At 38.7% G+C, this 27,939-nt stretch overlaps 1 protein-coding gene across 5 annotated transcripts; it reads right to left on the bottom strand.

Annotated features, from left to right (window-relative positions):
* KIF27 (kinesin family member 27) lies at positions 1–27,428 on the bottom strand. 5 transcript variants are annotated; one of them, XM_071581067.1, is made up of 18 exons: positions 27,225–27,428; positions 25,332–25,726; positions 21,829–22,029; positions 19,538–20,475; positions 13,167–13,310; positions 11,205–11,411; positions 10,493–10,668; positions 9,954–10,087; positions 9,279–9,434; positions 8,064–8,269; positions 7,007–7,201; positions 6,549–6,656; positions 5,320–5,496; positions 4,463–4,678; positions 3,369–3,575; positions 2,349–2,547; positions 1,743–1,907; positions 1–1,197 (listed from the first exon to the last, which is right to left on the bottom strand). In XM_071581067.1, coding segments are annotated over exons 2-18 (3,756 nt in total). In that variant the 5' UTR covers positions 25,657–25,726; positions 27,225–27,428; the 3' UTR covers positions 1–1,195. The 5 variants fall into 5 exon arrangements, with proteins under 5 accessions (XP_071437168.1, XP_071437170.1, XP_071437171.1 ...); XM_071581069.1 differs by lacking the exon at positions 9,279–9,434; XM_071581070.1 differs by lacking the exon at positions 7,007–7,201.
* Between the last annotated feature and the right edge of the window lie 511 nt (positions 27,429–27,939).

Genomic DNA, 27,939 nt, shown 5'->3' on the forward strand with positions numbered 1-27,939 from the left:
TTAAGGTACATTGAGCAGGCTGACAGATTGAGAGTTTTCTGATGCTTAAAAAAAGTACTTTTAATTGCAGTTAATAAAGATATGAACTTTGTTAACACCTGTTTTCACTTGAATTCCTCAGCATCAACTTCTCCTTCCTCTTGACTAGATAACTTGTCACCAGGACTGTTACCTAAAATGAAAACTATCAGGAGATAAATAGCTAAAAGTTACAACTCATCTGAGTGCCTGCCTTAGGTAGTCAGTATGGTTTTACAGCATCAGTAACTTGTAGCATGAATATGGCAAGAAATTATCAGCACCTCACATTTTGTCCTTTCCATTCAAAAAGTTCACCATCTACAAAACCACCAGAGTTATTAGCCATTATTCTCATTTTAGAAGGTGCTGTTAATAAAAGCCTCACTGTTGTAACTTGTAATGTATCCTAGTAGGCAGTCTTAAAACAACTGACCCATGACAAATATGAAATTATTCACATATTGGAAAACAGTCAGCAATTATACCAGTACTACACACAAAACACATTTTACAAATTTGACTGCAATGTACTCAAAGGGATTTTATTATTTCTAAAGCTCAATAACAAATTATAAAGTGTTTTTATCACACTATATAGCAACATTTCTCACAGTGTATTAAAAATAACTAAATGCAGAGAAATTCTTACAAATCTTGCAAATATATGCATTTGAAAAAGTTGGAAATTCACAGGGATCTTCTCCCTTCCTTCTATTGCTACTGTTTGCCTAGGCTAGGTGTTTCCCTATATGGATACATTATCCTGAACTACATGCTTCTTTGTATACTAGACTCAGAATAGGCTTTCCCATAGTCACTTATAATCCAGTCTCTAAAACGTGAATGTGAACATTCATGGTTTGATGGTGTACTTTATAGTAATGAATGTGTTGGCCAGAGGGCAAGGGCCAAGCCTTAATTTACTCTGGGAGTAGCAGGTAAATTGTCGGCATCTCTCTGTAGAAGGCATGGCATTGTCAGAGTGGAAAGAAACAGAAACATCCGTTGGGAAGAAGAACCTCTCACTGAGCCTCAAAAAGAAACACAGGGCCAAGAAGGCTGCATTGTGCATGTGAGGTATTGTGGTAGCATCAAGAGGTATCAGGCAACCAAAACAGCAATGAAGTTGAACTTCTTTTCTCCTCCATGGGGATAGCTCTGTTGTAGGTTTGGATTCTGTTAAGTAGGACATGGAACAATTAAAAACCAATAGCAACTGTTGCAGCAGGTTGAGGATTTTTTACATCAAAGCATAGAATCACATTAGAAAGCACTTGTTCCCCCCTACAATAGCATAAATCCTCTTTCAACCTTACTAAGTAAGCAACTAGTTAGTAATTAAAGCATAGAATTTTTCATTGACTATCTTCCAGTAACTTTTAAGAAATCAAATGCATGGCATATAATCAAAGCTGTTAGTTGGAATACCATTCATATCCCTGCAGATAGTAAAATTCCTTTGTCTTAACCATAACTATTTGAGGTTGCAGATGCTGAAATTGTATTACAAGCCAGAGAAAACAGAACAAGAATTTAAACCACTGTCAAACCATTGCTACACCTATAAACCAGTGATGTCTCTCCCTTGAAACTGGGAGGTGTAATATATTCCTGGAGAACAGTAAAAATACGATGTTTACAGCTGTCTGATATACTCCTGTGTGTTCCTCCTTAAATGGTCTACTGACAATTGCATAAATATTTTCAGATAATATACTTACATTTAGTGGATGACAATAATTGATGAGATGACTCTCCAGAGAGGCTCTTCAATTTCTTCTTCAGCTCTCTGCTGGTTTTCTTATAGAAAAATAATTCTTTTTCCAGTTGCTGGACTTTGACTTCATAGGCTTTCAAGGCTTCTGCAATACCTTCACTATCTTGTTCTAGGAGAAATAACACTACTTTAAGAACCAAAAGTCAGAAATCAAGATGCCCAGGTAGACAGAATATGTCTTGTATCTTGATGGTACTTTGCTTGCAAATTTTGAATATCATGACCCAGGATCCAAAAGGCTGTGTCAACCCTGCTTCTCAGTTTTAATAGCATTTAGAAGATTAAGATCAGCAGGAGCAGTATCTTTCAACTTTCCAATATCAGTAAATTCAATAGGAAAATACAACAATTCTGATTTTTTTTCCAATTTTCCACTCATACAGACATCATGTGTCTGTTTCTTGGCATCCTACATAACACCAAAATTAGTGACAGGCAAAATAGATCTCTGAACCTTATTCCTTTTTTTTTTTTCAGTTCAAATACAGTATTTCCCTGTAGTGACTGAAGACAATATTTGCTGTACAATCCCTGCCCAAGCAGCAAATACCTTTAAAATGACATAATATGAACTGTATTTTCTTCTGGTGTTCTTTGCGCTGAAGGGTCAGCTGCCTGTCACACTGTAACCTGATGTGTTCAAGTGCTGATTCTAATTCTCGTATTATGTTTTCCTGGTCTGTGACCTTCATTTCCTGTTCTTCAATCTGCAGTTGCAATTTTCGTTCAGACTCACGTAGGCCAACAATCTAAGAAGGAAATACACGTATTTGGATTTATCAAACCATTTTAAGAAAATCTTTTACCCTTTACCCTTCAACCTAATAGATTAAAATACAAAAGCAATGATCTCTACAGGCCATTAAACTTATACAAGAAACAGACTTGCCACTGCTACAATCTGACTCTTTGGAACTGAACTGTGTACATTTCGACCACATGGACTAGTGAATTTTTTGAATACCCTGTACAACATTTAAACAGAAATAACCATGCTTTCCTGATGCTGAAAAACTTCCAACTTTCATTCTGCAGACAACTTGTTTACAAAATCACCCAAGGTCACAAAGACACACCATGTCCTAATGCATTTAATTTTTATGTTTCCAGATGTCAGTATGATCTTCAGTATCTAGCTGTACACACTGCAGGCAGTGTACACAAAACTAGTTCATACTGAATTTAAAAAAAAAATAGGAATACTAGTCTGAGCTTTATGAAGCTTTCTGAAAGTCTGCAATCAGGAAGAATTTCAATATACCACCACTACTAAAATATGTAGCTGCTCCAAAAGCTAGCAACACAGAGCACTGGAAAGGGGCAAGAAAATATGCAGATTTGGCACCTTTTAAGCTAATGACTTCAAAACAAGTTATACAAAGTTAACACACAAGTATCCTATTTAGGTTAACATAAAAATTAAATTATGTGAACTAATAGCAGACCTATGTAACTCAAAAAGATTTTCACCAAAACCTTCTTCAATTTATTTTTACTACTTTCTACCAATTCATTATCTAGAACAGTACTGGAAAATGTGATAAAATATTATTAATTAGCCAAAACAAACCTTGTTGAAATAACTTATGATGATAGTTCTGAGCTCAGCAGCGGACAGGGAAACTAGTCTCCCGATTACATTATTCTCACTCTGTGAAAGACTATGAGAAGATAACCTAAGCATGTGCTGGCGACTATGAATACTTTCATTCTTGTAATCAATAGCAGCCTCTAGGGCTTCAATTTCTTCTTCTAGCTGGAAAAGGATATGTTCCTCCTACAGAGAAAGACATTTTTTCAAGAAAAAAGTTTAGAGTTAATCTTTCAAGACATCTTTAATTTCATTCTCAAGAGCAAAATTAAACTTAAGGGTAAATGAACAAGTAGTAGCATAGACAATGGAATAGGAAAAATAACTGGTAGAGTGCAAGTCTAGAACATTTGTCTTTTTCTGCCATAGTACTCCTACCACCATACAGAGGTTGATCAAAGGGTTCATCACAATACCAGAAGTCATGTTTCCCTTTTTATCCGTCCCTCATCTTCACCATAGTTTGACTTCTGCTAATTTTTTTTGTTGTGCTAGTTTTCTGTTGCATTAATGAATGAATCAAGTCAGTAAGGAGTTTGGTGACCATAATTTGTGTAAGGAAGTGGCAAAAATGTGTGGCCTGAAGCACTGCAGATTTATTACATCTTCAAAATAATAATAACAATCAACTCAGCTGTGGGCCATCTGGATAATATGACTTATTTGTGCTGTAAAAATATGGAGTCCTTCAGGTGGAGTTTGCTTTTTCACAAAAACCCATTAAAAAAATCAAGTGGAGTCATATGATCACATTGCTTGTTCTGTGTCCTGACATTCAAATATTTGCCTGTGATAAGCCAATGAACTTCTACTTTCTGTATTTATCGTTATATGACTCCTAGACCCATAGAGTTTGGCAAGGCACTATCTGAATTAAGTCCCCTAAACTGAAAACTTCATTCACTGACATGTAATTGGTGCTATCACAGCAGTATTCTAACATTGCTATTTACAAAAATACCCAACCTCAGTTCTTCAGTTATAGATTATCTAATATTTGGAGACATTTTAGGTTCTGATTGGAATGCCTTTTTTTTGTTAAATCTATATTTACCTCAGACATGCTTACTTACTTCAGTTGACAACACTTTACCATCTTTCAGTTTCTCATCCACACTATTTCTCCTTCTGAGCAGCTGATCCCTTTCCATGTGAAGAACCTGAAATTTTTCCAAAATGTCTGTCCTGTCTTCAGTGGTGCTGCCCTGAAGCTGCATACTTTTATCACACAGTTCCTGATCCAGCATACTTAAGCGAGTAGACAATTTCATACTGTCATTGTTTAAAGCCTAAAAAAGCCCACAGCAATCACAGATACAAAACTGAGATATTCCCTTCCAGTAAGAAAACAGTAGGTGAAACTGTTGTATTCTGAAGTGAAAAAAATTGCTTCTTTCTTGCAATGCAACCCCATTTATTTTGAGCAGAGAATTACCATAAAATGTTCAAAAGATGAAAGAAAACAAAAACACTCAAGGTGCAGTTATGTATATACTAAAAATTAAAGGGGCTAGTCATTATAAGTGACAATGATACTTCAATTTCAATTCAGTTTTGCTACTGAAAAACAAATATTGCAAGATGTTTCCCTGTCATGTTCTGTAGTTTGCAAAAGGATTGAGTCACATTCACAAATGATATGGTATAATGGATATCATGTTAGTTAATGCTCTGCGTTAACAGAACTCCAAAGCTCAGAATTGTTTGGTTTGCTTTGGTCTGCAATTTTTGGAGTAAAAGTGGATAAAAATGATTGTCTGTGTTATTTATATTTCAAATGTTGACTGGTCAAGCCACACAGTATCTACACCACAGTGTGACACTGATCACTTGGCTTGAGACTCTGTCTTCTCTGCCCGCACCCCCCCCCCCCAAGTCTTTCACTCAGCTTCATGACCCTGGTGAGTTTTGTGGGTTTCATTTAAATCACCTGGCTAGATCTCAGTTTCTTGATTTCCAGGTGGCTTTTCTCTTGCAATAATGCTTCTTTTTTGGCTACAATGGCTTCTCTTCTCTTTAAATCTCCGTCGAGTTCTGCTAACTGTTGGTGCTGTTGAAGAATTCTTTCCATTTCTTCATCCAGCCACTTCTTTTGCTCTTCTAATTTCTGAAGTTTCAACAGAGATCCAGAGAGCATTAGCCAGGACTTTTTGGGTCAGAATTTTATTGTTATGTTTAGCTTTTTTAGAATTATTGATAAAACTGTAGAAGACATTGACATTTCTAATGTTAACTTTAATTCTGCAACAGAATCTTGACTCAGAATAATACAGAAAGTGGACTGACAACAAGGGGCTCACCAATGTTACATTGCTACATCTCATATAAACAAATATATATCAGATGCATTTAGTGAAAGAAAGTCTTTTTCTAAGAACAGTTATATAAATATATATCATCTGCCTAAGCATAGCTACTAGCTTTAGAAGGTATGACTAGAATTCAGCTAGCCCATCCTCATTGCATGATCGTTGCCCAGGAATGGCTCTCTGCGTAATAATATCAAGTGACAAGAAATTATGGTGTTGAAAGAATTAAAGACAGTAAATGTCCACCCTCATCCTGCTAGCATGGTCCACTATAAGTTTATTCTGATGTCACAGTTTTTCAGTGGATATATTTCTTGGCAAGGTTTAAAAGTTGCATTTATTTAACTTCTAAAATTTCCTTTCACTTTTGGGTAACTTGTTCCGGTGTCCACCTCTGAAATAATGTAGGTGGCACTGCTGCATAGGATACATACTTTTCTAGCCCTGTTATGAGCAACCAAAACCAGAGACCACAGTAATTTATGTCAGAGTAGAAAACAAACAAAATAAAACCCCCAAACAACCCATGCAACATTTTTAACACTGCAGAACAAGATCACCCTCAAACCTACCAGACAACCAAAGCTGTTGAATTCTTGTGTCTCTGAATCAGCATTTTTGATAAATTATGGGGGGGGGGGAAGTCATTTGAAGGCCCTCCTTTCTTTCATTCAGCAAGAGTACAAGAGCTGCTAAACTATAGTCCCAATTTTTTCTACACCAAAAAAGACAAAACTATGATAGAATATTCTTCCTTCAAACTGTTTACAAAAACAGATGACTAGGGATGAAGAAAGATTTTTTTATTTCAGGGCACACACAGATTTGGAACAGATTGAACAACCTGTACCTCCTGTGGAGTTCCCATGGAGTTCTTTTTTTTCTTTTTAAGAGCAGCAATTTCTTTATCCTTAAGTTCAAGGATCTCCTGTTGTTGCTCCACCTTAAGTTGAAGTTCCTATGAACAAATAAAAAGCACAATTCTTCCTGCATCAGTCAGACAAATGCATTTAGTGTCAGAGTCCACACAAGTATATAATCTGAAATAATGAGTCTAAATTCACCTGTAAAATTGCAAATCAGAACTAGACATCATGTAATAAAAACAAAAAATAAAAAAAGCTGAAAGAGAAAGACAAATTGAAGATTTATGGGAAAGTGTTTATAGACAATTTTCTTGGGTGTATTTATCAAGAAAGTCATTAAGTAATTACGGAAAATTATTGAAAGTCTGGCAATATAGTTTATTGTCTTTGGGGAAGCAGGGGCATATCATTCTTTGTCATACAGAAACAGGAAGGATCCTACTTTAATCTGTTGCTGTTCCTGCTGATGTTCTGGTTCTAGTTGCTTCTTTTTGCTCTCCTCACACAGTCCCTTCTGTATCTGGGATTGTTGATGCTTCATCTGAGCCACATTCTGCTCAAGTTCTGTTGCTTCTCTGTCACTTTGGTTAGATAAGGAAGCCAGATTCTTAGTATCTTGCTGCTTCTTCTGTAAGGCCTGAATGTTCACATCAAATTTCATCTTACTACCAGGAAAACTTGTAATTAATATAATACTCAACTTCATTCTTTATTTCACTGAATTCTTAAAGTCAGCAGGACTTCATAACTTCTGTCAATCACTTGTTACTGCTGCAGTTTCTGAGATATCTAGTAAAGTTGCACAGGCAGAATTATGGAACATGAAAACATAAAGTACATTTCATGCCTGGCAATACAGTGAAAGTAGTAAAATCTAATGAAAACCACAGCTCTGGAAAATGTGCAGAGACCTAATGGTGTCAGAATGTTGGTGCCAGAATGCTGGTCTTGAGCTCAAGCCAATACGCCAACTACTTCTTTCTGTAAGGAACTTTTCTAACCCACCATTCTAGGCTTGAAAAGCACAAAGCACCTCTAAGATGGTCCTACATAGAATTTAAATTTAGGTGTAGCAGAAGTTAAAAATGGAAATTCAGTGTCAAACAAATATGACTGCACTGGGCCTGGTCTTGCAAACCATCACAGGGATTTGCTTAGAGATGGAATTTACATAGTATTTTCATAAAACATCAATTTTATTTATAGCAGGTAATAAACCTGTAATAGCATCTTTGTAGAGGTTCCTTTATTATACTACATACAATGGTGTATGGACATCTCATATCTCCCACTTCTTTTCTGGCTTCTTACCTACCAAGAAAATACTGAATGTATCTAACCATGTATATGTTAAATAGTACTGAGTTTCTCATTAGCTACTTCAATTGAACCAACTTCCAACGTGTGAAACTCGTGAGAATTTTACAAGCAGAGTGTTAAGGTTCAGATATGACAGAGAGACAGAGATTTGAAAATCTTAATGGTCAGATCAGAAATACCTGCACTTTCAACTTAGCCTCATCCATCTTCTTCCGCAACTCCTTTTGTAACTTGACTTTCTCAGGAATGTCTCTCAGCTCTTTACTGTCCAGCTCCTGAAGCTGCTTTTGTGTTTCAGACAGTTCCATTTTGGCCTGTTCAGTTTCTTGCTCCAGTTTAGTTATCTTCCAAGAATATTGCCTGCTAACAGACTGCGCATCCTTACCTTAAAGACAGCACATTCAAATTGTTTAAAATCAACAGGATAATCAGTTGAAATAATGCTCAATTTTGTAGTTCAATCATTACTTGCTTTGTTCTGGCTAAATCAATAATTTCTGGTACATTTTCCAACACTAAAGAAAGGTACAGTTCTCTTCTAACTCTGAAATGGAGATAAAGAAAGGAGTCTTAAATATGAATTTTTCATGGGTCACCTGATGTCACCAAATAAAGTGACATCTGAATGCCAAAGTTAAATTCTTCTGCCTACTGTAGTTTTTTTCCAAAATGGCTCTCCTATAATTCTTAAATTTTGAGGGTTTTTCCAGAAGAATATGCTATTTATTTATAACTCAACTTTAAGCTTAATAATTAGGAAAAAACCTTGGATTGTGTTTCCACTTTGTGACTTGTCCTGTTTAGGCAAATGGTGGTGGGACACAGAAGACAAAAGATAACCTCAAGAGAAGGTAAGTACAGGGCATGAGTGTGATTGAAGGAGTTGAGCAAATTGGTTCTTACTGTCACTGCAAGGCTAGTTTCTGTATCAGGACAAATATGTAACAGATGTAGGCAAAGAGAGACACTGATCTTTTCCCTCATCTACTTCTGACTCCTGTTTCTGTACTGTGATAAAATACAGAAGATACAGTGATGTATCTTCTCTCCTGTACCAGACACCATGTGACAAAGAGAAGTTCATGAAGAGAACAGTAGCACTGAGCATACATTACAAATTTCACTGTTGTTGGAGAAGAGCAATAGTCAAAGTACAAAAAATATTTAACGAATACACTGCATATCATAGCAGAGTAGGCTATAATCAAAATTTACAGCCTTCAGTGCAATCATAGCAAGTAAGTAGCAAACATTATGAATCTTTAAGTTGTTAAAAGTATTCTTGTGTAAGATAGTTATGCAAAAACTAAGACATGTAGAACTTCAGGTTTTTTGTGCCTTTTCTTTTGTTTCTGAACATCTTCACTCCAATTGTCCCTACAGTACCCAGTTACCTGTTTTTACTAATTCCTTAATAAGTTCCTCTTTCTTCTTGATATTAAATGAAAGTTCTTTTATTTTTTGCTCAGCCTCAGTGAGTCTCAACTCTGAATTCTTTAACTTCTGCATGTTAAAAACACGAATTTTCTTGAGGCTGTCAATCTCTTCACCTTGAAAAAACAAAGCAAAATGGAGCTAAAAAGTCTGCAATATACATTGTATCCAAGAGGTAGTGCTCCAGAACACTGTCTGTGGAATTCTTCCATATGAAGTAAAAGAATCAAAGGAGAGAATAGCGCCAAGAGTCTTTTCTCTGCCATGTGTCTAAACAGGAACATAAAGGTATGCACTTGCATTTCCAAACCCTAAGTGTGAGGAAAAATATTCCTGAAAAGATTTCGATGCATTTCTGGTAAGATAATAGGATCTACTGAAGATTTATATCTAACTAGCTTTTGATGTATGAAATGCTTTCTGGATAGTAAGTATTACTTAAACATTAAGGTTATGGACATTAGTTGCAGAAAGGGGAAGAAGAATAGAATCTTGAAAGCCTACATTTAGCTGTAACCAAAGAATATTTGCATCAAATACACATACTTTGCTGGGAAAAATAGTTACATGTGCTAAAAACATTTTTGCATATTCTGATCCCATAATAAGATTTGCTCTTACGATTTCCATTTTACCTGTGGTGGTGTCAGTCTGTGCTGCAGATTTGTTGGATGAACCAGACTTGTTTATTTGGTATTTCATGCCACTTAGATTAGGAAGGCAGCACAGAGAATCTTGATTTTTAGTCCATGTTTTATTTATAGAATGCCTAAGGAAGAATGGTAAACATGCTAAACTACAAATGCACTAGGATTTTTTTTTCTGTTTTTAAGCTTCATGCAGAGTAGATGATCCTAGATCATCTAGATGGAGCAGAATCCCAAACTTACCAAGGTATTTGTATCTTCTTTCCCATCTATACTCCACACCACACACACACACATCATGCCCTGCCCCTGAGATCTTCATGGTAGATTCTGGCCTCAAAACAAAATTATACAATTTTTCTTAAACCTATGTTTATTAAACTAATATTGCAATATGCCCAGTTCATCTCAGAAGTTTACCACAAGTAACATTACAGATAGTTTCATATCATGGCAGGATTAGGCAGTAATATGACCTTTGCTATGTATTTTTCTGTAACAAAAGTCAAAGAACAACAAAAAATTACTTAAATGAGGTTTCCCCTTTGCTGCCTGTATTTTCTTCCTCTTCATCACTCTGATCAGAGAGGTGGCAGTGAAGGACGTTATCCTGGTCTTCTATCTTGCTCAGTATCATCTGTCTGCAAACACGGAATTCTGCCATTATCCTGTCCAGGGAGAAGGCAGAGGGGCTGGGATAAACCTGCCAAAAAGCATATAAAAACAGTGATGGGTAAAAACAGTTGCAGCAAATTAGTGATTCTTTACTGATATTTTAAAAAAGTATTTCAATTTAAAATTCTGACTTCATCTGAGCTTGTAAGCAAACTTACAGAGTTTTTCTCTAATGCCTTTGTAATGAAAGGTTGTTCAAGAACTTAGAGGACTTGTTCCAAATGTGAAAGAAGCACTGTTAAACTCACTGTCCCACATATTCAGTATATTAGTAAGCATAATCATTACTTTTTGTTAATGTTTCATATTTGAACCCTCAAAACCCCCAGGAAAACACCAGAAAATATTAAAGCCTTTGCATTTGCAGCAGGGAATTTTAAGCCTGAATGTTTTAGATAATTGTGGCACAGCAAATGTTGCGAGACAGTAATTTTTCAGAGTCTTTAATGAGAAGCTAACCAGTCTCTCAGAAAACCACCATATACTGCCATGTCATGTCTAATTATTGGCCCATAACCAAGTAAAAAGTAGAGGGGGAAAATGTAACATTTGGGCAGATCTTACCTTTAAAGTCTCTGTCCCTGAAGATGGGTGGAAGGAGTGTAGCAGAATTTTTGTGAGTGGGACACTGCAGGGTCTCCTTGCAAATGCCATGACAGTTGACCCATCTTCACAACCACTTGAGAAATCTGAAGTTTTCACATCTGTAATGTTCTCCAATTTCTCTTTTAGCTGGTCAATAACCATTTGTTGTTCCACCATTTTCTCAGCCTCACGGGGAAAAACAACAAAGCAAAAGTGAGCTCTGTATCATATTCACCATTTCTAAATTCCTTACAAAGGTCATGAATGCTGTAAAACACTCAGGGACCCTAAATTGTTCTGCAACGCATAGGCAAATTCTGTAATAAACTGAAAATGCTATGACATAACATCAATCTAACACATTCACACACCAACTCCAATAACTTTTAGACACATTTTTTTTTGAGAAAAACCCATCCCACTTAAGTTACATGAGCCTATCTAGGCATCTAGTGAGAAATGGATGACATAATTAGCAGCTACAAAGAGACATGGTGTTGGAATGCAATACATATTATTCCTACATCACAGGAAATAGAATACATATATGAATATCAAATTTGTTATCATTTTGGAAGCAGTAACAGCCAACTGATTTACCTTGAAGTTATTATTTAAACCTTTTAAGAGTCTTTGTCCTTGGTACTATTGTACATACAACCTCACAGAGTAACACCGACTACATACATACATATGTTTATAAACATTTAATACCTAATACCTGTGTTACTTTTGAAGTCCTTATTCTATCATTACTTTACATATTCCTGTGAATACAGCTTAAAATATTTGACTAAAGCACTTGATTTTCATTATTCTACCTGTATTGCATGTTTCTAAATAGAAATGGCAATTTAGTGAAATAAATACCAAAATGGTGTATGAAAGCTCTCAAACTTCTCTCTGGTCTCTGATACTGAAAAAATCTATCACCTACACTGTGACAGATTCTGTCCCTTACCTCTACCTTGTATCATGCAGAATTTATATAAGCATTATCACAGTGTAAGTTGACACTATGGTCAAAAAAAGAAATCCAGCCAGAGGTAACAGAAAAGAAAGAAAGTGACAGAGGAAAGAAAAAGATGATGACTTACTTACCTTTCACTCATTGACTCTCCCAAGCCAACAGCAAAGAGGAAAAAGGAGAAAAAGTATAATAAGGAGAAAACCACTAGCTATCCATGTTTATGCTTTTCTCTTTTAACAAGTCATATAATAATTTCTCTATCATCCATATGAAAGGCAACACCAGGAGAATGTTAAATATTCTATCTACAGTCTTCTCAATCTTGAAATGTTATGCACATGACAGCTATCTTAATCTCATAAGCAAGCACAGGATCTAGAGAAAGAAAGAGGCAAGCAGCCTCTTTGTCACTATGCCACTTTCCATTACATCACTCAGTTTTCTCTACTAGTAAATGATCAGAAAGTTAAGATGGAATTCTGTCTTATAAAGTCAAGAGGGGACAATACTCTTATCATTTTACATACTTAAATATACTTAATAAAGCTGTCACAAATTTCTCTAGAACCTTTAAATTAAAGAATCTTTATAGTCATTTTTAGAGTCTAAAGAATCTTTCAAAGTCTTTCAAAAATCCTAATTCATTAATTGTTCTGAAATTACCTAACGGTAATAACAAATCTGGGGATAGGGATGTGTATTATGTTTCAGGAAGCATGTAGGGGAGGAATGATTCATCTCAAGTTACATAGGAAGGCTGTGGCACTGCTAAGCTTATATACAGACTTCAGGAATCACATTATTGTGGTTCATTTAGTAGATGAACCCAACTCATTAGGTGAGCTCTAAATCAATCAAAATGTTCCAATATTGACTGGTAGAGTAAAAAGAAAATACAGGGACCTGCTGAATGCATTAACACAGTGGAAGGATGATTCAATACAGATGCATGTGTAAGAGTGGAAAAATACCTGTAATCTATGTGTTTCTTGAGCCTCCTTTAATGATTCCAGTTGTTCTTCATTTTTCTGTAGCAATGTCTTTATCTGATTCTGCATTATCTGCACTTCACGATTCTTCTGGCTGAATACTTCTTCATCCACAACTAGTGCCTGCTAGATAACAAAAGAGAAGTTCAGCTGGGGAAAAGGGGACATTATAGTTCTTACAGTTGGAAAAAGAATCAAAACAAAACAAAACTTCATTTGTTCTTAAAAGACATGATCAGAACTGCAATATTTTCAGATATGTATGGCAAATATGTGCAAGTGGCTACCTGAGGTTTCTACCAGTTATTTTTAACTTCTGTTTCATCTATTGATTTTGTTCTGATACGCTGCATTCTTCCAAAGGGAATAATGTACTCATAATCAGAGCTCCTTTATTGAAGTATATATCTGAGTTAAATTATTCTCTTTCGTGTTCTGTTACATGCAGCCACAAGAGCTAAGTATCCTAGGATAAATACACTTCTCAAATGAAAAAAAATAAGAACAGCTGTCCTCTTTCTGAAACTTGGGTAACAGCTTAAAGATTAAACCAATTGTAAGAATGCTTCTTCAGGTGTTCTTGGGAATGAATAATCCAGTACTGATGGAAGGAGACTTCCAAATGTTGTTACTCTTCCAGGAAGCCTGTAGAAGCCAAATACAAAGTATTGAAACATAACATCAATCTACAAATCTTCTGGTTCCTGTTATTCCTAATTTTTGATCCATGAGTCCTGCTGGTGGAGGTATGAATCAGTTTGATGGTTAGCTGTGGCTAATCCACTATGCCAGTATTTAAATTTTGTGTAAAACAGCATTGTCCAGGCAATCATAGGTGTTAGCAAAGAAATGTGTATGTACACAAGAATAGGTCCACTATTAGCCATTAAATCTGTCCATATGCAAATGCTGCTCTACAGTCTGTGCTGTCTCGTTTAGTTTAGACTTTCCTTAACTATCTCCACCTGAATGTGGATGGCATATTTGCCTGGGGAAATTTAAGCTCAGCTTTTATGCTGTTTTGAACATAGGAAACAGGGGTTTAAAATAAACCCCAGAAGAAAATCAAGAAGTAAGAAAAAAGTTGTGATATAGATTCCTTGAGAACAAAGAATAGACATTTGTTTATGTTTATGCAATTGCCTGATAACAATGTACAGACATCACAGTTTGGTGTACAAAATAAAAATGAGTTGATGTTACGAAATTCTAACTTCTTGGAACACTGTCTCCTTCCACTACAAGACAGACTCAAATTAGTTTTTCTCAGCATTCATCTTATGACAGAATCTTAAATGTATACAGGGATATTGCCAAAAAGATTTATTTATTTGATCATGTGTCAGTTCTGATAGGAGACATTATCATGCCTGACAAAGCTGAGAGCTCTTCTCCCCACAGGTCATTGTCTAGGACTATTATTTGCTGTCTGAAAAACAGCTAATCAGAGCTACTGGCAAGACGATCCTTATGGGATATCGGCATGCTAAAATGCCAATAATCTTGTTTTGAAATTCTCATTTCAGCTAGAAAACCATAAAGAAGTATGATGCCACCAAAAAGCAAAAGTTTATATTCAACACAAGAGCAAGTGTTAGAAAAGTGATTAGACAAAGAAATGTGTAAATAGTTTAGAAACCCAGCTTAAGGCATGGCAATGTTTTGTGAGAACGCTGCTGAAGAAATACAGGTTAGGAAATTAAAGATATTAGACAGACCAGCATACTACATACACAGTACTATATAGTATTAGAAATAAGTTGCAAAACTTAGTCCATGGATTATCTGTAAGTACACTGATATCTGTGAAAATACCTGCATTGTAGTTATATCTGTAATGCTTCTGACAGAGTAATATATTTGCAGCATTTAAGACAATTTCTGAGTTCACAGGACAACTGTTCTGGGCTAGCCCCCACAGGCAGGTAACCACACACAGCCTCTCCCTCACTTTCAAGCTCCCAACCCAAAGGAAGAGTAAAAGCAAGAAAACTTGTGGGTCAAGACAGAAATTGCTCAGTAAGTGAAGGTGAAATGGAAGGACAGAGAAAACAAGACAAGTAATACAAAGGCAATTAATAAATGCAAATCCAATCACTCACCACATCCAAAGGATAGACTGATGCCCAGCCAGCTCCCAAGCACAAGGACAGCTAATGTAACTAAGCCTTTTAATTTCTTTGGTTGATTTGGGTCATCTGCCTTGTTCTGCTCCCCCTATCTGGGTGCAGTCTCCAGTGTAGAGGTCACTTGGTCTGTTCAGCCTGGAGAAGAGGAGACTGAGAGGAGACCTCAGTGCTGTCTACAACTTCCTCACGAGGGAAAGAGGAGGAGCAGGAACTGATCTCTTTTCTGTGGTGACCAGTGATAGAACCTGAGGGAATGGCCTGAAATTGCACCAGGAGAAGTTTAGGCTGGATATTAGAAAGAGGTTATTAACCCAGAGGGTGGTTGGGCACTGGAACAGGCTTCCTAGGGAAGTGGCAACGGCACTAAGCCTGAGAGAATTCAAGAAGCAATTAGATGATACTCTCAGGAACATAGTGTGACTCTTGGGGTGTCCTGCGCTGGACTAAGGATTGGGTTCGATGATGCTTGTGGGTCCCTTCCAGCTCAGCGTATTCTGTGATACTCAACTTGCCAGTGACCAGGACCCCCAGGTCCCTTTCCATGGCACAACCTTCCAGTATCTCATTCACCAGTCTGTATGAACAACCAGAGTTGCCCCATTCCAGGTGCAGAATCCGGCACTGTCCCTTGTGGATCTTCATATGGTTGGTGATTACCCAGTCTGCTTAATTTGTTGAGATCACTCTGCAGGACCTCCCAACTTTTCCAGCTTTTCTATCATCTGCAAACTTGGTCAGTATCCTTTCCAATCCATTGTCCAAGTCATTTAAGAAGATGTTGAAGAGCACAAGGCCCAAGATGGAGCCCTGTGGAACTCCACTGGTGACAGGTCACCAGTCTGATGTTACCCCATTCACTATTACCCTCTGGCTCGACCTGTGAGCCAATTGTTCACTCACCACAGGATGTATTTATCCAATGTCATTCTTTAGTCTACAGGCCATTTCTGTAAAATACCTGTAAAATGTCAAATGAGTTCATTTAGTCCATAGCTTGGGTCCTGTCTTTTAAGTAATCACTTTAGGAGAGGCAAGTTGTGTTGTGGCACCGGACATCAAAACCATCTCAGGCTGGGTCACTGCTGCACATGTCTGGCTTGTTGTGAGGCTTGTTCTTTGTTGTCTTAGGTGATTCCTGCTGTAGTACTTCCTAAAAAGTCCACTGATTTAGTCCATGACTTGGTTTCTGTACGTTACAGTGGTCTCTTAGGACAGGAGCCCAGGCTACGCTACAAAGACTATTGACAGGTATGATCCTACAACAGACCAGCATGGTCCTTCCATGGTAGAAGCATGGGGTTCAAACCCACATGGACGTAAGTCCATTGAATCAGTATCAGAAAGAGTGGGGAGGTCCTCAGCCTATCTAGGGCATCTCAGGAATTGCTTGACAGCAACGGGAGCAGTAATCTTCCTAGTAGTACCATTTATAACCACTGCTATTTCCCATTATTCATGTACACAGAGTTCCAGGACCAAGACAGGTGTACCCTCCCGCTTCTCATATCCTTCCCACAGTTGCACAGATAGAATCACAGGGTGGCATGTGGCATGGGCCCATGGTTCCTTTTCATTTAAGCAGAGAAAGGCCTACTTGTGATAGCCAAGAAGCTGGTCTGCCCAAGCAAGGGGGGAAAGAGATCATTCTCATTATCTTTTGAGTTGCTGAACCTTGCGTAACAGTCATTCCACAGCTAAGATGCAAGCCCATAGAGGAGGGAGGGAACAGAGCTTCTCATCACTGGGGCTGGCAGACTGGTCTGTAGAAAGCTGGTTCTGCAGTGTCAGCCCAATCCATCATTGCCAGGTTGCTGTCACTCAATGTCAGTTTACTCTGTACAGACATCTGCCACATAGACCATGTACACTGTATGTTATTTGGATCTTTGGAGGCCTGATTATTGTCTGTGTCACTGCAGACCACCTCAAGCACCTTTAATTTCCTCAAACATTAGATACACTCCTTTGTGGCAGTCCACATGCCTCATTGGGGTACAGGGTCTTTCCTTAAGAGCATACTTTGTCTTCATGCTCAGTAAGAGTCACCCTTGGAGGCTGCGGGTGGCTGACCCTCTTCTGATCCCTCTGTCAATCCAACAGTGCCTAGCAATGGATCCCAGCTGCTATATTTCCTTATCTTCTAGTTCCAGACTGTTAATGCCATCATTTCAGTTCTGTGGCAAACAGGTAGCAATTACCTCATCCTGCTGTCAAACAAAATCTTTACATATATTTTTCAGCTTGGCCATGGGTAGGAACCAGGTAGCTCCCACCTCTCTTTCCTTTCCTATCCTGTTGCAGAACAGGCTGTTTCTTCCTCTCTCCTCCTCAGAGCAGCTGCTTCTTCTCTCAGTAAGCTGACCTCTGCCTCCACTGTTTCTTCTTGACTACTACAGTTGAGGGTTCAGTCTCTGGTTTAGTGTCTGTTTGTGTGGCCTCAGAGCAAGAGACCTTCTCAGTGCTTGTCTGTGGGCTTTTAGATCAGGAGAACCTGTTGCATTTCTAAGAGCACTGGATGGTGACTTGATAAGCATGGGCTAAGTCCAAAACAGCTACACAAGTCACTGTGTTTCACTTTCCCTGCTTCAAATGAGGTATTAGTCTGATGGGTTATGAGCCTGTTTCAGGAACGAAGTCCCAAGCTATGAGAAGCAGCAATGGCTCAATGCACCTGCCCAGCTCCTCCCATACACACTGACAACATCAGGGATCAATCACCTTAGAGAATGTTCCTGTGTGGCATCCTCAGTTAGCTGTTTAACCTTATAAACAATAATCAAAATCGAGATCACAATACAGCAGTATGAACAGTCTGATTATGTGAGGATACTAAAGGATCACAGAAGCCATTACATCAAGGCCATAAAAAATGATCCTGGAGGAGAGGGAGGGAGGTGTAATTTTTCCCTTTCTCCACTAAAGGTCTCTCAGAGAAGAGGGGACAAGTATAGCAGTTGGTTTTATCCATTAGCTGGGTCTTGGACTACTGGGACACCCACAGTGGAAGAACCAAATACCAAATTAGGCTGATGGCCAGTGGTTCTGTCATAGGTCTCCCAAGCAAAGGAAAGCACAGGGATAAACAGCACACAAACCAGGAAAATCTGAAAAAAGTTGTTAATTATTCTTGGAGGCTGTTGTACAGCTAGAAAAGAATGAAGCTTCTGAATATTCAAGGAAACAGACATGTCAGCAATTAAAGCAAATATGCAGCTTCATGACCTGCAACACTCACCTCAAATAACAACAGGTAGAACAGCTAGAAGTTTTATCTACCACAGTCAAAGCAAATTTGTTATTATCTTGAAGACCTTGAGCTGCAGGTTGGGTGCCAGAAAACACTGTTGTGGGTTAACATCAGCAATTACACACAAAGCTGTCTTCTCACTTCCTTTCCCACTCCACAGTGGGATGGAGGAAGAGCAAAGGAAGAGTGAAAGCAAGAAAATTTGTGGGGTCAAGACAGAAACTGTTCAGTAAGTGAAGGTGAGGTGGAAGAGAGAAAGAAAGCAAAACAAAGTAAATGATGCAAAGGTAATCATTCACCACCTCTCATGGCTGACTGATGTTCAACCAGTTCCCAGGCAAAACACAGCCAATTTCCCTAAACATCCTACTCTTCCCTTTTTTTTTTGCTGAGCATGATGTTATGTGGCATGAAATACCTCTTTGGATAGTTTGGATTGTCAGCTTGGTTATATGTGTGTCTCCACACAGTTTGTGCATCCCCAAGTCCATTCACTGGGGGAGCAGAGGCAGAAACAGAGAAGGCCTGTTGCTCTGCAAACACTGTTCAGCAAGACCTAAAACATTACTGCATTATCAGTAATTTATTGGTCACAAATCTAAAACATTGCACCGTAAGAGCAGCTATAAAGAAAATTAACTCCATCCAAGCCAAACCTAGCACGTGGGCATAACTAAAATAAAAATCTAACAAAAGAACAGCTAAGCCTTAGAGCCATCTTGAAACTGATTAGCAAAAATATAGCATTACTTTACTTATCTCTGTCATCATTAAGATGACTGTGTATTCAAACATCTATTAAAATAAACCTATGTCCCAGAGATTAGCCCAACAAGATCATACAAAATTGCAAATTAAATTTAAATTGTCAAAATAAGTACAGGTGACAGTTTTATACACCTTTTGAAATTGAATTCAAGTTTTGGTAGATAGCTTTTTCACTTAGTTATTTAAATACTGAACTTAAAACTAAATACCTGGCATTTCTTTAGTTCCTTCTTAAGCTGAAGAATTGTAATGTGATGTGGCTCTGAGCTGATCTCAGTCTCTGTGTCAGTTTCCTGGACGGTGAGAGCTTCCTTCCTTATGTTCTGTACCATGGTGATCCATTTCTGTAACCTGTCCTGCTGACTGCTTCTTAAGCCAACATCATCATTCAAATCAACCAGGAAGGGGAAGGCTTCATCTACACAATTTCTGTAACTGAAATATTGAACCTGAAGGCGGGTGAGCTGCTCCTCAAGTGAACTGATACGAGCTTTTTCTTGATTTAAGTTGTGTAAATGCTGATTACTGACCTGCTGGTTCTGCAAAGCATCCCGAAGTAATCTGATTTCAAGTTGCATTTCATCAATGCGGTTTTTTTGAGGGTTGTAATTTACTACTGGTTTATTTCTAATGTTTTTGGCTCTGTTGGCATATTTGAGGGAATTTAAAGACTCATCGAAGTCCAATACAGATGGACTTATACATGTTATCATAACAGTCTTGGCATTTCCTCCAAGAGAGTCTTTCAGAATACGAGTGATTTTAGCATCCCTGTATGGAATATGTACACTTTTCCTTTTTGGGTCTCCAAGGGCGCTGATGACATTTCCCAAGGCCAAGAGACCACTATTGATCTGAATTGATTCTTTGAAGCGTTCACCAGTATTTCCAGTCTTTGCTACCCTCTCTGATCCTGCCAAATCCACAAAATGAAACTTTGAAGTGATCAAATCCCGTGCAGCATCAGTATTTTTCTGAGACTCAGCAGATTGCTTCTGACAAATACTGATGGTAAAAATGGCATGAGATCGGCTAGAGTGCTCATTCATCTGTGTTGAGCCTGTGTGACGAGCTGCATTGCCACTTTCCAGCAAGCTTATCACTTCATCTGCACATTCTACTTGGAATTCCTTGGCACCAACAATCACTGCAAGCACCAGACCAAGTGAAAGAAAGAATAATCCAATTAATTCTAAACTCTACAGCAAAAGTGTACAGCAATAACTATAAATACATATCAGAGAAACATAAAACTCTGCATTGTTAAGAGGTCATAGCATATAGCTATAGACAAGACCACATCAATACATGACAAGCATGAGGTACAACACATCTGGACCCTGTAATTTAATATATGGGTGTATTGTATCATAGCATTTGAAACAATATCTTAAACACAATACACAACTCATTTACACACTGCACTTTGGCTTACACACTTTATAGTATAGTGCTAGCTGGAAAAAGTATGAGCAAAGTCAGCTCAAAGGACATTTTGACAGTTTAAAAAAAACAACAACAAAATAAAAACAATAAGATTTTTAGTAAAAATTATTCCTGGTCTGTGGCAAGAACAGAATTTCTATCCTAAATAGCTTAGATAGTTAAGCCTTTGGGACAGGTATCTGTTAGTAATCTAATACAGTGGACATGTACTTCTACCAAATACTCCTACCAAGTATATTTCTTGTCATATTTTTCTTTTAATGAAGGACAGAAAATATCCTAGCACAGTCCACTGAAGCTGACTCAAACTGCTGAGGAAGAGAAATAGTTTAAAATATATTGTGGTATCCTGTTGAAGCAATGATATTGTCTGCAAGAATTGTGCTAAATTAATGCCTTCTTTCAACTACAACCAAGAAAACCGTGACAGCTCAGTACAACAGTATAATAATATTAATCACAGCAATTAGAATATAAACAAACAAAAAAGCAAAACTTAAAACAGATTATACAGTTTGAGAATAACGTATCTCTGATATGGATTCTTCTAGCATTTTCATGTGGTGAACAAGATACCTAGAGGGTGTTAATCTCAATGCCTCCAAAAATAGCTACTATCATAAAAATACCTACACCTCTTAATGAATTGGTCTCTTCCACTCATTTCATAGTGAAAAGAGAGCAAATATTTACAATGTAAGCAGCTTAATGACTATAATTTTCACGGGAGAAACAATGGTTTAATCTTAAAATACTTACTCAAGTGGATAATGGGACACTATTTTTTTTCCAGACAGAATTTTTCGAAGAAATAATTGTATATTTACTTTATCATTTGTTGCCATTTCCATACATATAGACAGAACATCTGTATTGGTCACAAGCATCTGAAAACAAAACTGCTTCAAATCAGCTAAACTGAATTTATATTCTGAAACTTGAACTTTTCTTTGTCCTAGCATTGGCAATGAATAAGCACTTTCAAGAGAAGGCAAGAATAACCTGGACACACAACTGAAACCCAACACATCAAAATTTAGAGCTGAAATCCTACCTGTATTTCCCTTCCCATCTTCTTGGATATGTAATTCTTTCACAGAGGTCTCCAGCTCCAACAAATCTCGAAGTTCTTCCTTGTAAACCTCTACATATGATACTTTCACATGGAAGCTAATATTACGGTTTTCAGAAATAAGCTGAAATAATTCCTGAATAGCCCGTGGGATTATGCCTTTTTCCTCCACTGCAACTGATGCTAAAATACAAGCATAAATGTCACAGAGGCTTGCAGTTATTCTATCAGAGACTTGAAACTGAAAGAAATCTATGAGATTTGGTACTCAAAATACTAGGGAATTTGAAGACCTCAATGTTCATAAGGATTTTTGTAAATATTTGTTTTCTTGGGTGTTAGAACATTTGTTTGCATCCATTAATAGGATTCAAAGTTAAATTCTGAATTACATAAAGTTATAGTCATGAAAGTTATGAAAAATATGGAGTCTGCTTTAAATCTACTCCTCGGAGTATAGATTTCTTCTTTATCCCTACTCATAACGGTTGGCAACGACATCTCGAGGGTTTGAGAAACTATAAAATCTACTTAAACTAAAATCATCAGTAGCTTAGTGAGAAAATATTTATGACCAACACTGACAGTAATTTCCTAATTTTTCAAAGTAGACATGGAACACTGTCTTAGTTACAGCGACCAGGACCAGTTTATCACTGTGTGGTATAAACAAAACTGTGTTTTTCACACCCTCCGTGTAATTTATGATGAACTGTTAATAATGGGTTGTTTACAGCAGTTGCCTAAGGCACACTTGACACAAGCTGGGTGATAGAGAACCCTGGGAGATGGGAGTGTTTGCTTTCACACCAGTGTGTGATAACTCCCCTCTGGGGAGGCACAAGCACCTTCATGCCCAGCCTGAGGGGTCATGTCCTCTAATGGCCTATTAGGGACTGGCACAACAGGAAGCTGCAACAACCAAGACCATCAAAGATTCCAAAAATAACCCATGACTCACAGAGTTAAATCACCCACTCTGAAACTCCCCACCCTAGGGGAGGTACTGAGCATTCCCACCTGAACCTCAGCATATATAACCTTGGGGTTTTGGGGACTTCTGGTACCACTTGTCGGATCCAGAGGAGGACCAGAACCTCGACAGAACTGCAGTTGTCACTCTCCACCAGATTGCGACCATCATCCTCACTGATGCCTCAGAGATTTTTTTGGTTCTTGATTTTTTAATTTTTATAGATTTTTGAAATAGTTACAGTCAATGCAGATTTTCTAGTAAAGTACCCACAGTAGCTTAAGAGCTTAATGTTTGCACATCCCATATCAATCTCTCAAAATTCTGTTAGCTGTTGAGTCTTCTTTTCAAGGTAGAATTGCTAAAAAACATCTCAAGGCCTGCACCAAGAGACATAAACATAGGTAGAGTGACCTCAAGGATCAGAATACTGGAGGAGCTCCTAGGACCCAATGTGATATGCAGAAGATAAGGATGATGAAGTCCCAAACTCCCCCAAACTCAGTTCCTGACGAGGTGTGCCAGGGGCGGAACAAGGCAGAACCAAGAGATGAGTGAACGAGGATTGGATAGACATTACTACAAAAATAATGAAGCCAATGTCCAGGCACGCGCATGAATGTGTTGGAGCCTGGGTGCTCATTATGCTTCTGCCACCTTATCTTATCTGCTACTTAATTAGCCCAGAGTTTTTCTCCGCAGTCTTTTCAGGCAACATCATCAACATCAACAGGTTTTCCTTTCCCTTTCCTTTGTACTCAGGGGGACCATGTGGCTCACAGCACAGGGGCTAATGAACACTATTCATTTTGTGCCCCAGAGTGCTGGGTTATACATCTGGTTTTTGTGGGTTAAACCCAATTTTCCTCTGTATCACTGTATTTATTGTAATCTTTTTAAGTAAGTTGTTACTCTGACTTGTAATCTCTCTTGAGTCAGGTTCATTTTTCCCACTGGTTTACCTTTAAACCAGCACAAACACTAATGCCAAACTCTATTTGTTTTTTAATTTTCAGCATAGGCCAATGCTTTAATTAATAATCTCTGTTCTTTATTCAAAAATATGGAAACAATTTGTCTATGAGAAGATACAAAGAATCTTTTCTACCAAAACACTAAAGGGTTGCTTACATCTAACGATGAATTTAGTGAATATATTCATAAAACTAAAAGGTTATAATTACTGAGCTGTGAATAGCCTTGATTGTGACACTCACTACCTAAACAATTTGGCTGGCAATGCTTGCAGGAACATTAAAAAACTACTTGTGGAGGGAATGTAAGTGAAGTTATCACACTGGGCAGAATTAACAGGACAACAGTAGGAGTGCCAAGGCCAAGTGCCAGGTCCTGCCTTTGAGTCATCATTCAGTGCTACAGGCTAGGGGAAGAGAAGCTGGAAAGCTGCCTAGCAGAAAAGGACCTGGAGGTGCTGGTTGACAGCAGCTGAACATGAGCCAGCAGTGTGCCCAGGTAGCCAAGAAGGCCAGTGACATCCTGGCTTGTGTCAGACAGTGTGGGCAGCAGGATGAGGGAAGGGATCATCCCTCTGTACTCAGCTCTGATGAAGCTGCACCATGAATCCTTGGGTTCAGTTCTAGGTCCCTCACTATAACTAGGACATTGAGATGCTTGAGTCTGCCCAGAGAAGGGCAACAGAGTTGGTGAAGGATCTGGAGCCACAAGTCCTGTGAGGAGCAGTTGAGGGAACTGGGGTTGTTTAACTTGGAGAACAGGAGGCTCAGAGGCGACTTTATTGCTCTCTACAACCACCTAGCAGGAGGTTGTAGCCAGGGGAGGACTCGCCTCTTATCCCAGTAACCCATGACAGGACAAGAGGAAATAGCCTCAAGTTGCACCAGAGGAGGTTTAGATTGGATATGAGGAAAATTTCTTCATTGAAAGGATGATCAAGCATTGGAATAAACTAGATTATGGATTTGGCAATGCTGGGTTAATGGTTGGACTTCATGGTCTTATGGGTCTTTTCCAACCTAAATAATTCTGTGGTTCTATGATTCTAAATAAAAGGAAATTTTTAATACCTACCAAGAGATTTAGAATAATCTCTTTATATCCATTCGGAAGAATTAAATCATAAATTTGTTTGATGTCACAGAAACGTCTCTCAGAAAAACCCAAACAAAGCCAACACAGTGAGTAAGCAAACAATTAATTGTCTAATGCAGATATTTTCAAGGTAAGAAAAATGCAGAAAAAGTCTCAGAAAACACTGCGTTTCAGAAAGAAATGTTAGTTTAAATTGCATATGAAAATGTGGAATGTGAAACAGCACTTTATAATTTTTTTTCTTAGATATTTTTCGCATAGCCTAATTTATGGATAAGTTGTTAGACAGTTTAATTAATCACATAAACTTTGGAAGCTTTTTTCATCTTTCTTCATCAGGCCTTAAAATTCTGCAGCACTATCTACTATGTAATAAACATTTAACTTACACAAATGAACTGTTCACCAATTTAAAAAAAGAAACAAACTTTCTATAACCTACCAATGTGGTTACCCCGGAGGGTGTAGGTCTTCCCAGAACCAGTCTGTCCATATGCAAACACTGTAGCATTGTACCCCTCAATTAGAGACACTAAAAGAGGCTTAATGCAAACAGTATAAACTTCTTCTTGGGTTGAGCTTGTCCCAAATACAAAATCAAAAGTGAAGACGTGGTCCTTTCCAATGATGATTTGTTTTGTATTTGGGACTAATCTGACACACACTTGGTGGTTATGAAGAACTTCTTTGGAAAGCAGAGGTCTTACTCGGACAGCAACTTTAACTGGGATCTCCTCCATGCCAGACTCCACCCTCGTGCTTCCCATTCAGTGTTCACATACTCAGCAAGACATCTGTTACCACCACTTTATTCACATTGTTTGCAGTTGTCTGTAACTAAGAAAAAACGTTTTCCACATTACATAATAAATAAGAATTAGTAATTTCCTGAAATAGAAAGTTCCTAAAGAATATGTAAACAGCATTACAATCTTGAAAAATACATGATACAAAAGCAGCTATATTAATGACAGTAAATTAATTTTGTCCCTATTAATTTCCAACCTAGCAGACTTAAATCTGGAAGTTGCCTGATTCCTATTTGAACATAACACAGCCATATAAAGCAATGATATCATAACAGCTTATTAATAAACACTGTTGCCACAGCAAATGCTTACAACGAATCCTCTCATTTTCCTATTCCTGCATTCATATTGCACAGACAACATAAATCAGTCAAACAAAACTTTTTTCTCCAAAAGTTATATGTTTATGCATGAGTTTTAAAACTCTTTTCCACTTAGGAAGGATCAAACACTTGTAACTTGACAAGCACAGAGAAAAGGTTGTGTTGCCTACAAAGAAAGTGTAATTTTAAACGTATCTAGTTATTACATGTAAAGCATTCTTCTGATTTTGATCTCTGACCTTAAGCATGTACATAATACTTTTTTATTAATTATAATTTTAGCTTACATGATTCCTTACACTGCTTGGTGCATATTCATTCTTAAAGCGTAAGAATGGTACAGTAGCACAGCTGTAAACATCGAGGAACAGCCTTTCTTTAGAGCAGTCTTTCACTAAAATTCACAAACCCTCACGATTACTGCTGGATCCCAAACACACCTCTTTTGTTGTTGTTGCTAATTTAACTCTAAGAATATTTGCTGTGCAAGGTGAAGTTTTCTGAATTTCCTGCTTGCTGAACTCACACATGCTGCCTTTAAGAAAGAGGTATTATTAAACTGTCAGAATCCATCAGCTAAGCCCCTAAAATTCAGGTTTGTTGAAAAATGACAGCTTTAAACAGTTGTTGCCTTGTGGCTGTAAAGAGAGGAGCTTTTGCATTTCATTCTATTCCGTTTAGTCTGAGGATTTGGCTATCCACAGAGAAACCATCCGAAGCTCAGAAGAGAGAAAAGCCCCGTTTTCCTGAGTCAACAGGAGCAATCCAAACAAAGCAAGCATGGCAGTGCAGTCAGACTTGTATCACAGGGTACACGGCAATCAGAAACAGACACATGAACTTACTTACTACAGATTCCTAACACCTTTTAGGTGATTACTGATTTTAGTTATCTCTGTGCATTAACTTTTATCCCCTGGGAAGTACTGCTATGAATTGCTGACATTTCCCTTCTGGTTTTAAAGTTATATTGATAAATTAATAATGTTCCGAGAGTATGGAAGAGAAACCCTATCCTATAAGATTCTGTTTTCTAAAAGAACGTTGGAGTACGAAATATCCCCAGTAAGCCAAAGCTAAAGCGATACTCTGGTGTTGGATGCATTGTTGGCCCTTGGCTACCGTAAGGCAGGAGCAAACATCCTGGCAGGGATGCCGCGAGGGCGGCCCCACATATCTCCCGTCTTTGCCGCTTCTCCAAACCTGAGAAACCGGGAACGGGATCACGCCTGAGTGTCGGACCCGCCCAGGGCCGCGGAGTCCGTCTGCTCCTGCTGCGTCCGGCCGTGCCGCCGGGCCGGGCGCACGGAGCGCGGGACAGAGGAAAAAGGCGGCGGGACAGCGGGACGGGCGGCGGCACAGCGGGGCGGGCAGGCAGGGCGGGGGGACAGCGGGACGGGCGGGCAGGGCGGCGGGACTGCGGGACGGGCGGGCAGGGCGGCGGGACTGCGGGACGGGCGGCGGCACAGCAGACCAGCGGAGCGGCAAGACGGGCCCGGCCCCGCGCTGTGCAAGGCTCTCGCTAGGCAACGGGCCCCATGTCGGCACCGCCCGCGCCAGCAGCGCCCCCGGCGGCACGGCGGGAGGAGCCGGGAAGGGCCGCGCCGGCTCGGGCGCCGCTGCCAGCACTGCCCTCCCTCCTTCTCCAGTTCTGGGTGCCTCAGTTCAGGAAGGACACTGAGGTCCAGAGGTGGGCAACGCAGCTGGTGAAGGGTTTGGACCACAAGTCCTGTGAGCAGCACCTGAGGGAACTACGGGTGTTTAACCTGCAGGAGGCTCTGGGGTGACCTTACCACGCTCTACAACTACCTGGACTGAGGTTATAGCCAGGTGGGGTTAGTCTCTTCTCTCAGGCAAGTAGCGATAGAGCTAGAGGACACAATCTTAAGCCAGGGGAGGTTTAAGTTGTACATCAGGA

Source organism: Pithys albifrons, chromosome Z (genome assembly GCF_047495875.1).
Source record: "Pithys albifrons albifrons isolate INPA30051 chromosome Z, PitAlb_v1, whole genome shotgun sequence".
NCBI classification, from domain to species: domain Eukaryota; kingdom Metazoa; phylum Chordata; class Aves; order Passeriformes; family Thamnophilidae; genus Pithys; species Pithys albifrons.